The sequence below is a fragment of the Peromyscus eremicus genome, chromosome 5, assembly GCF_949786415.1.
Source record: "Peromyscus eremicus chromosome 5, PerEre_H2_v1, whole genome shotgun sequence".
NCBI lineage: Eukaryota > Metazoa > Chordata > Mammalia > Rodentia > Cricetidae > Peromyscus > Peromyscus eremicus.
The window spans coordinates 97,280,435-97,296,908 of record NC_081420.1 but is presented as its reverse complement, the minus strand read 5'-3'; the positions used below and the strand labels follow the sequence as shown (position 1 = coordinate 97,296,908).

Sequence of the window (16,474 nt, the reverse complement as noted above, 5' to 3'; positions counted from 1 at the left end):
CAACTGAGCTACATTGCTAGCACCCATCTCACATCGCACTCCTTTTGTAATAGTCAACGACCAAGAATTTCACCATTTCAGGTCCCATAATCAACTTCACAGGTTAATGTCAAACATATTAATGCCTCAGGGGGAAAGAAAATCAAGAGATCTTTGACAAAAAGCGGGATGTGGCACAAACATAGACTAACCTAGATCAGGAAACAAATATATAAACTTCATGAGAACCCTGAATGAAGCCAGCTGTGGTACTACAAGACTATAATTCCAGCACATGGAGAGAGAAAAGAACCAGGGGTTCAAGGCCAATTTAGTCTGCGTGAGACCACCTCAAAGACAAACCCCCCTGCCAAAAATAGCAGAGTAAAAGTGAACTGAAACATGGTCAAAAACAAATCTCAATTCTCCTAGAGATTTTAAGAGTAAAGTAAGTTCTGGATACATTTCCATATAAAATAGCAAAAGTCAGACACAATGACTCATGACTGTAATCCCAGCATTTAGGAAGCCAAGACAGGAGGACTGCTGTGAGTTTGACACCAGCCTAGAATCCTATATCAGAACTCATCTTAAAAAACAAAATATAGCCGGGCGGTGGTGGCGCACGCCTTTAATCCCAGCACTCGGAAGGCAGAGCCAGGCGGATCTCTGTGAGTTCGAGGCCAGCCTGGGCTACCAAGTGAGTCCCAGGAAAGGTGCAAAGCTACACAGAGAAACCCTGTCTCGAAGAAAAAAAAAAAAAACAAAAAACCCAAAATATAACGAAACAAACAAACAAACTACTGGGGGCTGGAGAGATGGCTTAGTAGTTAAGAAGACTGGCTGCTCTTCCAGAGGTCCTGAGTTCTACTCCCAGCAACCAGCAGGTGGTGGCTCACAGCCATCTATAGTTGGATCTGATGCCCTCTTCTGACATAATGTTGTAAATGCAGACAGAGCATGCGCATGCGCATGTACACAATTAAAAACAAACAAAGGCCAGATTGGGGCTGGAGAGACAGCTCAATGGTTAAGTGTTTACTGCTCTGCTCTTAGCAAAACCCAGTTTGTTCACCAACACCCACGTAATGACTTATAACAAGTTCCAGGAGGAGATTCAACACTCTGTCCTCAATATACAGGGTGCATATAAACTCATTCAGGCACAATTACATACACACAATAATAAATCTTTTAAAAAAAGGCCAGACTGTCTTATGAACCCGTTCATTATCAATTCTCTTTGCTGTGAATACAACAAGATACATATACTGATGATACTATATATACTGATAACTGATGGGTGATGTTGCTCTGTATGCTATAAATGTCACTCTGATTGGTTGATAAAATGCTGATTGGCCAGTAACCAGGAAGAAAGTATAGGGAGAATAAGCAAACAAGGAGAATTCTGGGAAGAGGAAGGCTGAATGAGATGCCAGACCACCGTCCAGGGAGCAGCATGTAATGGCACACAGGTAAAGCCATGGAACACGTGGCAACATACAGATTAACAGAAATGGCTTGAGTTTAAGTGTAAGAGCTAGTCAGTAGTAAGCCTGAGCTAATGGGCAAGCAGTTTTAATTAATATAAGCCTCTGTGTGTTTACTTGTGTCTGAGCAGCTGCGGACCGGGCAGGACACAGGAAAACTTTCAGCTACAGATAATAATATCACCAATGCTTCAGAATCCCACCCCTAGAACCATAATGAAAGATAACACATGGCCAACAACAATGAAAGAAATAACATACAGGATCCATCTCGAAATAGACAAGTTCTCCTCCAGTCAGGGCGATCACCACTTGTCTCTGGTTCACTGCACACTTCACAATTGTTTTCTTGCCAGGAGTCTTCCACTCATTGACTCTCTTATCTGCTCGTATGTGTCGAATACCATCTGGATACACCTAGAAGTCAGTTGAAGAATAAAATCTAATAGCAATTTGATCACCCAGAATGATCCTCATACCTGGCAAACCTAGACTCATGGCAATTAAGGTATCAACTAGAGTTAGTAAAGCCCAGACAATTCTTTTTTTTTTTTTGGTTTTTCAAGACAGGGTTTCTCTGTGTAACAGTACTGGCTGCCCTGGAACTTGTCTGTAGACCAGGCTGGCCTCAAACTCACAGAGATCTGCCTGTCTCTGCCTCCCAAGTGCTGGGATTAAAGGCATCTGCCACCACCACCCAGCAGACAATTCAATTTTTAAAGAATTTTCTTTAAAGTTCATGCTTTGCCCCATCAGTTCAAAGACGTCCAAAGCCTACTTGTTATTAAAGATGAGAACAGCAGTAATGGGGTTTTATTAACAGAAATGGAGAACTGAGAGGAAATGTTAGGTTTCAAATTCTCCAAAATGCTTAGCAAAAATCTGAAAGGAATTAACTCTCGGTGCATTTTTTTATGTTGATAAAACATATGTACCCCCTGCAGTTTTCTGGAAGGCGAGAATGGAGAGACGGGACCACGAGCACACCGTGGCATTACAACATGATGGGCAAAGGAAAGACATAGCCTGCTGAGCAGGTAAGCAAGCTCACCTGAACCAGTGCATCATCTCCTAGTAAGGAGCAGGACAAGGTTGGAGTGGTGCCCAAGAACCCAGAGTCAGTCACTTCTTCCACAGTCTCTCCGATAGATAGCACAAGCGTGGCATTCACGAAAGACACAATGATATAGGCATCAAATTCATCTGAAAAAAAGAAAAGAAAGAAATGGTTAGGAAAGAACTCAAATTTACTAGCATTAGAAAGGCAATTGAGACACTAAGAGTTTCAGAAACCTTCCACAACATTCCTATGTGCAGTCACCACACACATGCACACACAGAATAGGATGGACCAAAAGATGACTGAAGGTCCTAGCAATCTACAAATAAATGCCCAAACACACTGAGTACAAATGTTTTCCTCTCATATCTCTGAAAACTAGGATTTTCTTCAGATATTTGCTAAAGAAATCATAGGGGACAATAAATAAATACATGTATACAGAAATCTTAAATAACTGTGTGTGTAAAAACTAGGGCAAATCTGTTTGTGCCAATTGTTGACCAACTGATAGGGTAGCATGTAGCCCAGGTTGGACTCAAACACACTATATAGCCAAAGATGACCTTGAACTTTAACTCCCTCTGACTCTTCTTTCTTGAGTACTGGAATTACTGGTATATACCACCATGCCTAGCTTATAAAGTGCTGGGGATGGAACCCAGAGTTTCTTGCACGATGGGCAACTCTGCTTAATTTCAACTCGTTTAATGAAGATTTTAAGAGAACTAGAAAGACTAGCCAGGTGTGGTAGGACACCCCTCAAATCCGATCACTTAAAAGTGGCAGAGGTAGGTAGATCTGAGTTCAAGGAAGTCAAGACTATGTAGTGAGACCCTGTGTTGAAAAAAACATCAAAAAATCAAACCAAACAAAAACAAAACAATAAAAAAACCTCAAAAGACCCCTAAAGGGAGCTAATATAAGAATACAATGCATAGTGACTAAAATGAACTAATGGAGGCCTGAGAATATTTAGTAATTCTAGGGCTATGAACTAGCCCTACTGGGAATGAGAGAAGACTACCGGTTAAGCAGGAAATGGGGGAAGGGAGAATGTTGATATTTTCAAGTCCTTGACCTCTCTGGTTTTTCACTGTTTAAAAATGTTAACACAGTGGTTAAGAGCAATCTTAATTGAATTTGCTTTTCATAATGTTGCTGAATAAACAAATACTAAGTTTCTCAAGGTCATAAGATCTTGAGTTCTATATAAAGGCAACCTTAATAGTCGTCCTCCCCCAACAATCCCAATGTCAAAGGTCATCTATTTCCCATACTTTTACTCTACAGAATAAAATACCTTCTGAGTTGCCTACGTTCACAATAGAGAACACTGGATACATACTCAATAAAGGCACATTGATTGTTTTTAATAAGATTCCCCCCCCCACTCTATATCTGTATTGTTACATCAACTTTTGGTCACCTTTTGTCCCAACCCAGAAATCAGCTAAACAAAGGACAGAACAACAGAGTAAGGCACTAAACTAGATTAGCAGTTATAGAGCTCTGCTTGCCCTAAGCCTTGTCAGAGCTCAATGCCACAGGACTAACCTACTTAGTCCACCCACACCAAGGGCCATTTTTGATTTGTATTACTCCAAAATTACTTATTATTAGAATTAATAGAATCAGCATTCTTTATAGGAGGAGTGAAGTAAAGACATGTTTTTGGTATAGTCTACATAGTGCTACCCATTAGCAGGACATACAGTTCGGTGAGTTGTAATCAGTATTTTATAACAGAAATAATATAATGTTATGAAACTGCTTCACACAGTAAGGGTTAAGTGCTGTTTGACAAAACTTCCAGTTAATAATACATGTATGCAACAAGGGTGGCTGAAAAGCAAGAACCAAAGACCCTTCCCAACAGGCAAGTTCTGATTGCTAGACCAGTGGAGTGATAACTCACAAAGTACAAATACAACTTTCAAAACATAAGTAGTACTGGACCACACACTTGGTGCTGTTGTACACTTGTGCTGTTGTAACTGTTAGAATGTGTCAAATGCTTTGGAGACACCATATACAATGGCTTTACAACACCAAGCACCGTTTGCTATCATAAACGACTTAAGGCCTGATGAGATGGTTCAGAGGGTAAAGGTGCTTGCTGCACAGGCCCAATCATCCAAGTCCCACCCACAGGAGCCACGTAAAGAGAGAAGTAACTCCACAAAGTGGTCCTCTGAACTCTACATGCACACTGCGGCATGTGTGCCCACACATACATCATAAGTAAATAATGTTTTAAAAAGTCAATTAGGATATAGTTGTCTCTAAATGGATTCCTAATAGTTTACAGAAAGACCTAAATTCATCTCCACACAACATCAAACTTAAAACTTTATTCCAGCTCTGAACTTTGACCTGGAAATTTCTGACATACAGTAAGAAATTGCTTATTTTTATAAGAACACATCATATCCCATGTTTCTATTTACTAAAATTTGGTACCTTGAAAGCTGTGTAAGACTAAATTAAAGCCAACCCACAAAGGACTTTTAACTGGCCATACTTTCCAGGGTCTTCCCTCAGTCCAGAGGGAAAGGGGGTTTTTGGAACAGAAGTCTTACAATTTTTGACTTACATATTAAGAGAATGGGGTTGAGAAGGGGTGCCCAGGTCTACACCTTCCCTTTAACCACAAGTCAAGAGTACTCGGATATAAAGCAAATGTTCAATTCACTTAAACAGGGGTCACACTCTGACTAAATGATTCAACAAGTGAGAAAACAATGCCTAAAGCTTTAAAAGCTCTTTTAATCACAGATTTCCTGAAAATACCTACTTCCCAGTAAATACTAAGCATACTATAACTTCTACCATTTCCATTCTCCAGCAATGATGTCCTGAAGCAGATTAATTACTCTTAGAGAGATTACACGGTAAAAGTTGACATTCAGGACAAAAATCAAGCTTCAGGCACAGTATAAGAATTATAAATAATCACAATGCCTTTTTCTAGAGGTTCTAAGTCTTACAAAAATATTACTTTCTAAGTGAAGAATCTCTTAGGGTAAGAGAATGGCTCTAGGCCCAAGTTCAGTATAATTCTCTCTCTCTTTCTCCTTCCCCCCTTTTCTGAGCACTACAGAAGCAGCCCAGAGAGGGAATGCCTTATGATCAACTAACTCCATTACAAATAGCCCTCTCCAAAAGGCAACACGAGGCATAATGCAGATGACGGAGCTTCCTCCATTTCATTCTCATTTGATATTCAGAGTACCTAGCTCGTCCCTTGCCTCAGTTTAATATGATATTCATATACTTCTTGAGGTCCTAATCTTTCAGTCAATACATTTGGAATGGGTAATTCCAAAAGAGAATTAAGCTGTGGTTTGCTAGTTACACATTCTTTCAGTTTCATAAAAGCCAACTAGTTCTACTGTCCAGACTCTGGGGGAAAGGAGAGCCTAATTTCTGCCTTAGACCAGCTGATAAGCAAGCAGATGGGTGACTGTCACTATGTACATACTGACATCCACCTGCAAAGTTCCCTCTGAGAGACACCATTAGGGCAGCCTCAGTATTCTGTGCAGGTCATCCCTTTTCCCTATAGGATCCCACAGTAGACCCTAGCAGTAGGTACACACCTGTGATAATCAGCACCTTCACCAGCCACCTGTGGAAGAGAAAAAAAGGCTTGGTATTGGTAGTATGCATCACCAAGTACCAGCCAAGGTTAGTATTTGCCTGAAGACGGAAACACGTGTGGATAGAGGAATGCTCACTCAATAGTAACGTGGGGTATCTGGAAAGAAAATGACCAGAAAACCTAACATGTTTTTGTGGGTAATTGTCCCAAAGTACAGTAAAAAGAAAAACTGATCAGGAAATAGTTGCTACCTAGGTTTTGAAATTTAACAGAGAACAACCAGTTTCATCACACTAGAAACTGCCCATCACTTCCATCGGCAAACATTTCTCTCTCTACAATACCTTTCTTTACCTTCAAATAAGCCTCTTTCCTGTCCTATAGTCCCTCCTGCCAGCATGCTTGTACCTTTCATCACATCAGTGCACACAGGAGTTAGACACCTGTCTTTTCTTTTTTGGTGGTTCTACAATATAGGATCTGGCCCCAGAGCCCTGTGCATGCTTGTCAACTGCTTTACCACTGAATTACTCCAGTCTCTATTCTATGACAAGTGTTCGGAGGCAGAAATTCTACGTTGATTACTTTAAAAAGATGACTCCAGGATGAAAGCACAAAGAACCCAAGACTAGACTCCCACCAGAGTTAGTCAAATGAGCACTGAACTAGGATTCAGGAGACAATTTTCCACTATTATTTAGACATACTGGCTTTAGAGTCAACACTTGAGATTTTCTGTCTTTTCTTCATAAAAATGAAGAGTAACTTCTGCAAACCTAAACCTGCTCTAAATTTTTCAAAAACTGTCTAAAAGTTAGAAGTCGGGCACAGTGACATATGCCTGTCATCACTGTACTCAGGAAGCTGAGAAAAAACTGTGAATGCAAAGCCACTGAAGACATACCAAGTTCTAGGCTGGCCTGAGTATACAGTGAGATCTACCTTTAAAAATAGTAGATCTCTCAAAGCATCTTTCTAGTTTAACTAATGTAGGTAACATTTACTAGAATCTTAATATCAAAATCCACCAAAATTCAAACCAACAACAACTACTAGTTTCTCTATGTAGAAATTATACAAACCAAATATCCAATCACTTTCTGAGCTACAACAATCCTAACAATTTCCTGTTGACACTGCCCTTTCAACTCATTTGATTCCAACTATGGGAATAAAACCCAGAAAGAAAAAAAAAATGTAGTGTTCTAATAAATTCCCCTCCTACACATTCCCCAGCTCCTTTCAGCTTGTTCTATTCAACTAGACCATCTAAACCTCAGGCAGAATCCCAGCTCTTTTCCAGTTACAGCTTTGTTTGCTGGCCAGATCTCAGTAGCTCCACATTCCTGACAGAAAAGATGGAAATGAGGTCTCAGAACAATAACCTTCTGCTCCAAAGTGAACACAGGAAACATGACAAGAGTTTTGTTATGGGACTGAAATTCAATGTCACAGGACATTCTCGTCGTTAGAGTGCCATACAAGCTACAAGACATTCAGTTTTAAGGTGAGGTGACCATTTTTACTTCAAGAACTCAGATTCCATCTCCTTCACAACTCCTTTTCTACTCTGAAATTTGATTCCATTAAATCTATACATCCTTAAGCAGGAGCAGAACTGACCAATTAATACGATTTATAATCTTGACTTTCACTGTGATTTTAGCACAATGAAAACATAGTTCAAGTACAATGAGAAAATAATTTTCCCTTAGAACATGTCTCTTACACAGGTGAAACCAGAGCTTTATAAATCCAAATATCACAAGGCAGCTGGATGATTCTGAAATGTTTATGCTGTAGCAACTAAAATATAAACAGCAGCTCTATACCCTCTCTATGCACTTCAGAAAGAGCAGCAGCAAATGAAGGTACCCTGATCAGAAGAAGCCTCAAAAAATGTGCTGTCGTGCCAGAGGTTTCTGTGGTACTAGCTGAAGCAATACAGACGTATTATGAATGCAGTTTCTAAGTTTCCCAAGGCAATGGTTCCCAAGCCCCATCTTGACTACCAGGAAAGGGACACTTACCTTCAATGTGCCGACGTACTGTCCAGACAGCATTGGGGTTACCGGGGAGCTCAGAAACAGCCATTTCCGATACCTAAAAGGAGAGCAGGCAAGTCACAGATCCAGTGAGCATGAAACTACTATTTTCACACTATCCCAAAGGCAAAGGCCTCACACCGTACGGTACAGTAAAAGAACTGGACTACTTAGTGAAAAAAGAACCTAAACCCCAAAGACTGGCGGCACTGGCAAGCCCTATTACAGACAGCAAAAAACCCACAGAACATGCAGAAGGCTACAGCCAAAATATACACTTCCTTTGGATTTGCCATGTCTACACCCTTAAAAAAAAGAAAGAAAGAAAACAAAAGACAAGCACCACTGGAAATAAAAGAAACAATCTAAATCAGTACTTTACTGATTTCTCTAACTTCCACAACACAAAATCACATCTCTTCACAGATACAAAGGCCACACATAGAAAAAACTATTGTTTTTCCCCTGGGCTGACGATCACCTTACAAGTGGCTCACAGAAAGCAAACAGGGTACGATTTTTCCCCAACTACACGTTGATGCTCCTTAAGGACAGCTAATAGTGGGTTATACATGAACTCTGTATTTATTACCTTTGGAATATTTCTGTTAATATAAAGCCACTCTAAGTTTATTAAATATTGTTACATGACCCAGAGACAGAGCACTTAATGCATTGTACTATGTAACTATGTCTTATAGAAAGAACAAGAAAATTCAAGGCACTGTCCTTTTCAGTTTCCAAGAATAACAGGAAGACATAAGAAGTTCATCAGTAAAACTTAAGTGTCAAGTATGCTTCTCAATAGAAATTTGGTTTTTATTCAAATAAGAATATAGTCAAAGTAAGACAGACAAACAAGAAGGAACAAAGCCATATATTTTTAATTATTTTCAAAATATAACAAAAACTCTGCTTATAAAGTTGTAAGGACAGAAGGCAAGGCATTAAAATGCAACTCTAGAGTCCTTCTTACACCACACAAAGCTTTCTTCTTGTGTGTGGAAAGAACTAGTTAGTGTGCATCATGTCCTCACTGGGAGCCAATGAGCAGTAAGTAATCGAGAACTTCAGCTCCTGGCATGCAAGTTGGGACAGTGAGACTGTTCTGTCTGCGGCCAGTCCTAGCTACAGTGAGACCTCATCTTTAAAAACAACAAAGGAAGCCAGGTGGGTGGTGACGCTCGCCTTTAATCTCAACACTCAGGAGGCAGAAGCAGTGAGTTTTAAGGCCAGCCTGGTCTATAGAGCAAGTTCCAGGACAGCCAGGTCTACACAGAGAAACCCTAGCTATCCCCAAACAAAACAAAAACAAATTTAAAAAAAAAAAAAAAAGGAGGAGGAGGTGAGATAGAAAGAGAAGAAAAAGTCAAGCAGGCACACATGCTGGTTCTAAATTTGATCAAGGTCACTCAAAATTTAGCCAAATAATGACTATTTTGGCAGTGAAAATATTTTCAGATTTCCAAAACAACTACATTGAACAAACCAAATCTTCCTAATTCTACCTACTGTGGCTCAAATTAGACACAAGCCTCCATTTTTCCAGTTACAGCATGCCATATCTTAAGCTGTCTTAATCATATAATAATCCACTAAGCAAATGCCATCATTAAGTGAAGTTTATAGAACAAAAGTTTAAAGTTGCTATTTAGTAAAGCCAGATTTAAAACCAAGGTCATCTTGGCTATATTTAAACAAAACTGATGAAAAACAGACAATAGTTCTCTTAAGACCTAGCTTGCCAACCACAAACTCTAATTCAAATGTTCACAGAAAATGTTATTTACTTTCGCCAAGACGTCATAAGGATTGAACCTGGAGCTACCATACTAGTAAGGAAAAGGTAATCTAAACTCCATAAACTTTAGGGACAAGAGGAAGTACATATTTATTCACAGAAACAGTAGTTTATCTTTGACCTCATCAAAGTAAGCCTATATGACGTTCTTTGCTGGCCTTCTTTTCAGACCATAAAGAGAACCAAGAAATTCCCATCTTACCTCAAGTCCATGCCTTAAGACTCTCAGAGATGACCGGGGTCCCCTACCACAGGCTACATACAGCTGTGGAGTGTCTTCATTGGCCAGATCAGCTATCTGCATAACAAGGGGAAAATGTTATTGTACTAAGTTTTTAAACACAACTATGGGGGGACAAACTGGTTTAAAATTATATAATGGCTACTGACTGGGAAATGAAAAAAGGCCCCAGTATTCCACATTAAACAAACAACAACAACAACAAAAACCCACAAAAAATTGTTGGGTGGTGGTGGCACGCTTAATCCCAGCACTGAAGAGGCAGAGGCGGGAAGAAGCAGGCTCTCAGGTAGTGGCCAGCCTGATCTACAGAGTGAGTTCCAAGAAAGCAAGGAATGCATAGAGAAACCCTGTCTCGAAAAACCAAAAATGCCAGGGGTTGATGTCGCACGCCTTTAATCCCAACACAGAGGCAGGCAGATCTCTGAGTTCAAGGCCAGCCTGGTCTAAGAGAGAGTTCCAGGACAGCCAGGGCTACACAGAGAAACCTTGTCTCAAAAAAACACAACAAACTTATGCAATTTGTTCAGAAGTCAGACAGGAACGTTAACATTGAGTGAAGTGTTGTTATATATAACCTGCACCTGAAATTAGTGTTTCCTTCCACTTAAAAGTGTCAAATTACACTGAGTAATTATAACTTTGTCACTCATGAAAACAATTTTAACATAAGTTTTCAGGCATTCCAATTACCATAACCACTACTTTAAAAATGTGTTAGATATCTACATATATGCTTATGATATGGCTAGCCAACTCTTATGTAACTGCACCAAGGACAGTCTTGAACTTGAATCTTGCACAATGGTCAGGCAGGGGAGCTTAAACCTGTAATCCCAGCACTTAGGAGGCTGAGGCAGGAGGACAGTTAGTTCACACAACTAGATTTGAACTACACAGAGTAAGACTGTCTCAAAACAAATATTCCTCACAGAGTGATAGGTTTTAGGCCCTGAACTCTTTAACTACCAGTTTTCCACAGCAATGATTCCACAGACAAGTTGTTCTTAAGACTACAATTCAATCTAAGGAAAACTTTAAATGATTACATTTCAATTTAATAACGGGCTGGCAGAGTGTAGAGGTGATTGAATACCTGGCAAAAAAGAATGGGAGAGAGGCTGTCCAGTTCATCAACCAGTACAAGGTTTTTCAGTGGTCTTGGCTGAAAGAAAAATGTATCTCCTTCTTCTAGCGGCATGGCAGATGAAAATTCAGGTTCTTCATCGTCATCTCCAAGATGGGCAATTTGATATAAGTAACTGGGGAAAAGCAAAGAGACTTTCTTTGGCATAGGTAATACATAAACGATTAAGCATAGTTAGGTTTCAGTATATCTGGAAATGGGATCTGCTTCCAAAGTTAGCTTAAAAACTTCATATGAAACAAGGTACTTAGACAAATGGCATGTTGAGGAAAGATTATGGGCTGGGGATAGTTCAGTTGGAAGAATGGTTGACATACATGCATGGGGAACTAAGTTCTGATTCTTAACACGCATGTAAAAATCAGGACTCCAAAAAAACCAAAACAAACAAACAAAAAAAATCAGGATTCAGCAGTAACCATCTATAATCCCAGAGCTGGGGAGACACGCTTGGATCCCTGGAGCTTGCTGGTCAGCCAGTCTACACAAAATCAGTACACTTCATTCAGTGCAAAACCTTGTTTCAGGAAATAAGGTAAAGAGCCTTGAGGAAGATACTTGACATTGACATCTGCCTATATACCCACATACACTTCCTTGTTCGGAGACAAGGCAGAAATATAAGTGAACTTAAATTAGTAAAGTGTTGTGTATACATGTTAGCAGATACTGGCAAGACCTTGTCATTTTTGTAAGTAATCTGAAGTTGTGGATACTGGTTTTAAATTGGTGACTAGAGTTTAGATTTCTTCCATTTGGTAATGAAAATCCATCAAAGACTGTTAATATAGAGATATGAGAAATGCCAGTAAGGATTGTCCTACCTTGTTGAGATGACATGGAGACAGACTCTATAAAAACTGGATTTTACAGGAAACCCAATTCAATTAAGTTTAGATTGGAACCAAATAAAGAAGTAAAAACAGAACTCTGCACTTGACTAAAAGTAGCAGAGGAAAGGTAAATTGAGAACTCACAAGTCACTCCAAGTAGCTCTTTAGTCATTAACAAAAAATCCTCATTATGGCACACTGGTGTTGTGGGCAGGCAGTGTAGGTACTAATGAACTTCAAGTTTAAGTCTGCACAAAAAGTACTTGTAGAATTCTCTCTGGTTTTTAGTTTTCTGGAGCCAATCATCACACTAAGTAGCCCAAGCTGGGCCTGAGATTCTCCTGCCTCAGCTTTCCAAGGGCTGGGACCCAGGTATGTGACACCACACACTCAGCTAAAGATATTTTTGCAGACATTCAGAGGTAGCAATGGAAGGCACTGAAGTAAAGGAAGCTAACAATGAACACAAAAAAAAGCGACTGGAGGAATGCCTCGGTGGTGGTGGTGGTGGCGGCGGCGGTTTAAGTGCATTTGCTGCTCTTGCAGAGGACCCGAGTCCGTTCCCAGTATCCCTATCTTGACAGCTCACCACCCTATGGAACTCCAGTTCCAGATGCCCTCTTCTGGCTTTCTATACGCACCTGGTACATACACATACACTTAGCACACATACACATAAAATAAAATTTTAAATAACTTTAAAAACTGATTTATAAAAAGAGAGGGAGAGAGAGAGAATGCAATAGAAGAAAAGGGCTGGGGGGAATGAATACAAAGAGAAGATGTGAACAATACTTACTTTGAAAAACCTTAACTATTCTGTGAAAAGCTCCCTAGCTCTGAAACCACACCTCCCTTCTGCCAACTTCTACTATTTATGGTAACCAAGGTAAATTGAGACAATAAAGGGATTACTCACTGATTTCCAAATTCTGATGCCACAAAAAGGAAGCCTGTTTTAAGCACACACATAGCAGCAGCAACAGGTACAGTATCAAAATACTTCAGGCGGATCTCAGTTACCTGGAGCAAGAAGACTAGTGTAAAGGCAAGTATAGCTTGGCCACAGAAGCCTGCTATTATACATTACAAACAGAACCAAGTAAAACACTACACTCAGTATCTAAACCACAACTGAACAAACAACTCAGACCTGCCAGGCTGATTTGTTTATACATGGTCTACTGCTCTTTCTGTCTTAAGGCCAAAGTGAATTTAGACTGAGCCTATACAGCACAGAAAAATTGAAAATGATTACCTAACCTTTACAAACCTTACCAATTCCCAACTAAATGGCTACCTAGGTAACTAAATTTGCCCACTGTTAAAGACCAAGTCAAAAGATCATGCATATTATCAACTTCCAAGACATGAAGAGCTTTGGCTTTACAAGAACAGATACTCATTGGCCAGAATGGGAAACCCATTTTCACATTCAAACCTAAAAGTAACCACTTTCTAAGATATCTAAATTTCTTTTTCCTTTATTTCTCTTTTATTAAAAATAGATTCTTGCTGGGCGGTGGTGGCTCAATGCACTTGGGAGGCAGAGCCAGGTGGATTTCTGTTAGTTCGAAGCCAGCCTGGTCTACAGAGTCAGTTCCAGGACAGGCTCCAAAGCTACACAGAGAAACCCTGTTTGGAAAACAAAAACAAAAACAAAAACAAAAAAAAAAGATTCTTGTCCCATACCATACATCCCAGCCAGTTTCCCCTCCCTCCACCTCTCCTAGGCCTCAACCACCTCCTCTCTCCCCGTTTCCTCTTCAAAAAAAGAGCAGGCCTGCCTCCAAGAGATAGCCAAACAGGACAAAACAATATACAAAGACAAGGAAGGCAAAAGCCCTCTTTTTGACTTGTTAAGTATCAGCTGTACTTACTCCCTATCTGAACTCAGACAAAGTTATGATGTACAGATGGCTTGCAAAGCAGCTTTGTAAATCTTACACGTATGCATAGCAAGTACTTTAGACAAAGGTTTTAACTTATATTCAAATTAAAAATCAAAACAAACACGCATCCCCCCCCCCCCCCCCCCCGCTTTATCCATGGTCTACTTACCATATCTTCATCTGTCTCCAAAGTGATCTTAAAGATATCTCCCTGCTCCGTTTGGGCCAAAAAGAAGAACATGGATTTGGTCTTATGGGTGGCAGAACAAACAAAAATCATTCCTCTTTCAGGGTCATCCAGGTCATTCTAACAAGGCCAAAGACATAATCAACATCTTAGAAATAGGTACTCTTTATTCTAGAATTCAGTACTTTAACAACAGGAACTATACAGACAACAACTCAAGGTCTAACATACAAATATTAACTACAGTAGCTGCCAACTGAACAAAACAACTAAAACTTGTCTGCTAGAAATATATAATAAACTCCCAGTAACCAAGAAACAGCTAATATTCCACTCTGCAGCCTGATCAGATCAGTAAGGCAAAAATCATCTCCACAGACAAATGTCAGAGAAGAGACATGAAATTAAAGTCATCATTTCAGGCTGTGAGTAAAAATTTAAAAACAAAAACCACATCTATCCACACTGCCATGGGAACCATCCATCACAAACCAGCCTGTGTAGCACCATGTTCCCACTTAGTGGTGACTCTGGTGCTTTGAGTTTTTAATGTTAACATCTCATAAAATATTTCTGCAAGTAAACTCTTTATGAAGTTTTATAGCTCTTCACTGCCCCAAGCTAAATACAAAGTCCTGGCAGTCAGATGCTCAATAATTGTCTGATCAACAGGTTGATTTCACTGCTTTTACTAAGATTAAATTTCTGCTTAGGTTTTTAGAAAATTGATGGGACTTCTACATAGATCAACTAACTAAATTCTATAAGGTTTAACCCAGAGTCAATATTAAAAATAAATAATTCAAAGCTGGGGGGAAGCAACGTAAAAACTGATTCAGGAATAAGATTGGTAATGTGTCCACAGGATAAATAGACCGCCATCATTTGTAACCTCATAATAAAGCAAACAGGGACGTACTGCCTTAGTAAAGTAATTATTTGCTCAACAGGCAGTGTTCTAACCTAGCCTGTACAAAGCCTTGGGTCCAGGAGCAGAATAAACTAGGTGTGGTAACAAATGCCTGTAATCCTGTCACTTGGAAGGACACAAGGATTATAGAAAGACAAGTTTACCCTGAGCTAAATTGCAAACTGAGACTCTTCTGGGCTAGATAATAATAAAAAAGGGCTGGAGAGAAGGCTCAGCGGGTAAGAGCACTGGCTGCTCTTCCTGAGGTCCTAAGTTCAATTCCCAACAACTACATGGTGGCTCACAATCATCTATAATGGGATCTGATCCCCTCTTCTCTCTGATACCCTCTTCTGCCATGCAGGCATACACGTAAATTACATAAAAATACATGAATAATAAATCTTTAGAATAGTAAAATAGTAATTTCCTTTTTAAAAATACCAGTTTTAGAAAAATAGCATTTATTTCTTCAAATAACTAAAACTTGCCAACAGATAAATTTAAGAGACTATACTAGGGCCAGTGAGATGGCTTAGCAGACAGCAACGCTTGCTAAGCCTAACAACCTGAGTTCAACTGGAGACCCACATGATGGAAAGACAAAACTGACTCCTGAAGTTTGTCCTCCAACCTCTCCATACATGTACCTCAGCATACATGCACACAAAATAATAAATGTGAAAAAGAGAGACAGATAGACCAGGCAGTGGTAGGGTACATCTTTAATCCCAGCACTTAGGAGGCAGAGGCAGGCAGATCTGAGTTCAAGGCCAGCCTGGTCTACAGAGTGAGTTCTAGGACAGCCAGGGCTATACAGAGAAATTCGGGGGGGGGGGGGGGGGGGAGGATCCTGTAATCATAAAAATGTAATTCATTTCCCAAACAAACAACAATCTTTCCTCTCTGGCAAAGACCTTACCCGTCTCCTAGGAATTGGACATCGGATATCTGGTTGGTCACCAAAGTTCTTATAGGTGATATAATTTTCAGAACAGATCAGCACTCCACTTGGACCATCTGACCCTCCAGGAACTGTGAGAGGAAAAATAAAAAAGGTTAACACTGACTTAATTACTCTGAGCTGCTCTTAGTTTCAACTGCTCCCCTTCCCACTTGATGCTGTATGCCAGAAGCTACAAGGCAAGCCAACCAAGTATTTCTTCTCCCTGATGTCCACTTTAAATGCAAGTACTTGGAAGGTGAAAGCAAGTGGATCAAAAGTCAAGTCACTTTCAGTTACATAGTGAGTTTGGGGCTAGTCTGAGCTGTATGAGATCTC

The 16,474-nt window shown here is 39.9% G+C and overlaps 1 protein-coding gene and 1 non-coding gene across 2 annotated transcripts in view; both read right to left on the bottom strand.

Moving 5' to 3' along the window:
• Window positions 1–16,474, bottom strand: part of Sf3b3 (splicing factor 3b subunit 3) — a 39,512-nt gene that overhangs the window by 14,872 nt on the left and 8,166 nt on the right. The window contains exons 6-13 of the mRNA XM_059263999.1: window positions 16,115–16,227; window positions 14,265–14,402; window positions 13,123–13,226; window positions 11,320–11,485; window positions 10,185–10,280; window positions 8,167–8,239; window positions 2,524–2,675; window positions 1,734–1,889 (exon numbers count right to left, since the gene is read on the bottom strand). Of these exons, the coding sequence (XP_059119982.1) occupies window positions 1,734–1,889; window positions 2,524–2,675; window positions 8,167–8,239; window positions 10,185–10,280; window positions 11,320–11,485; window positions 13,123–13,226; window positions 14,265–14,402; window positions 16,115–16,227 (998 nt within the window). The remainder of the gene's footprint in view (window positions 1–1,733; window positions 1,890–2,523; window positions 2,676–8,166; window positions 8,240–10,184; window positions 10,281–11,319; window positions 11,486–13,122; window positions 13,227–14,264; window positions 14,403–16,114; window positions 16,228–16,474) is intronic.
• LOC131912148 (small nucleolar RNA SNORD111) lies at window positions 14,621–14,708 on the bottom strand. The gene has a single exon (XR_009379554.1). It is a non-coding gene; the product is annotated as a small nucleolar RNA SNORD111 (small nucleolar RNA).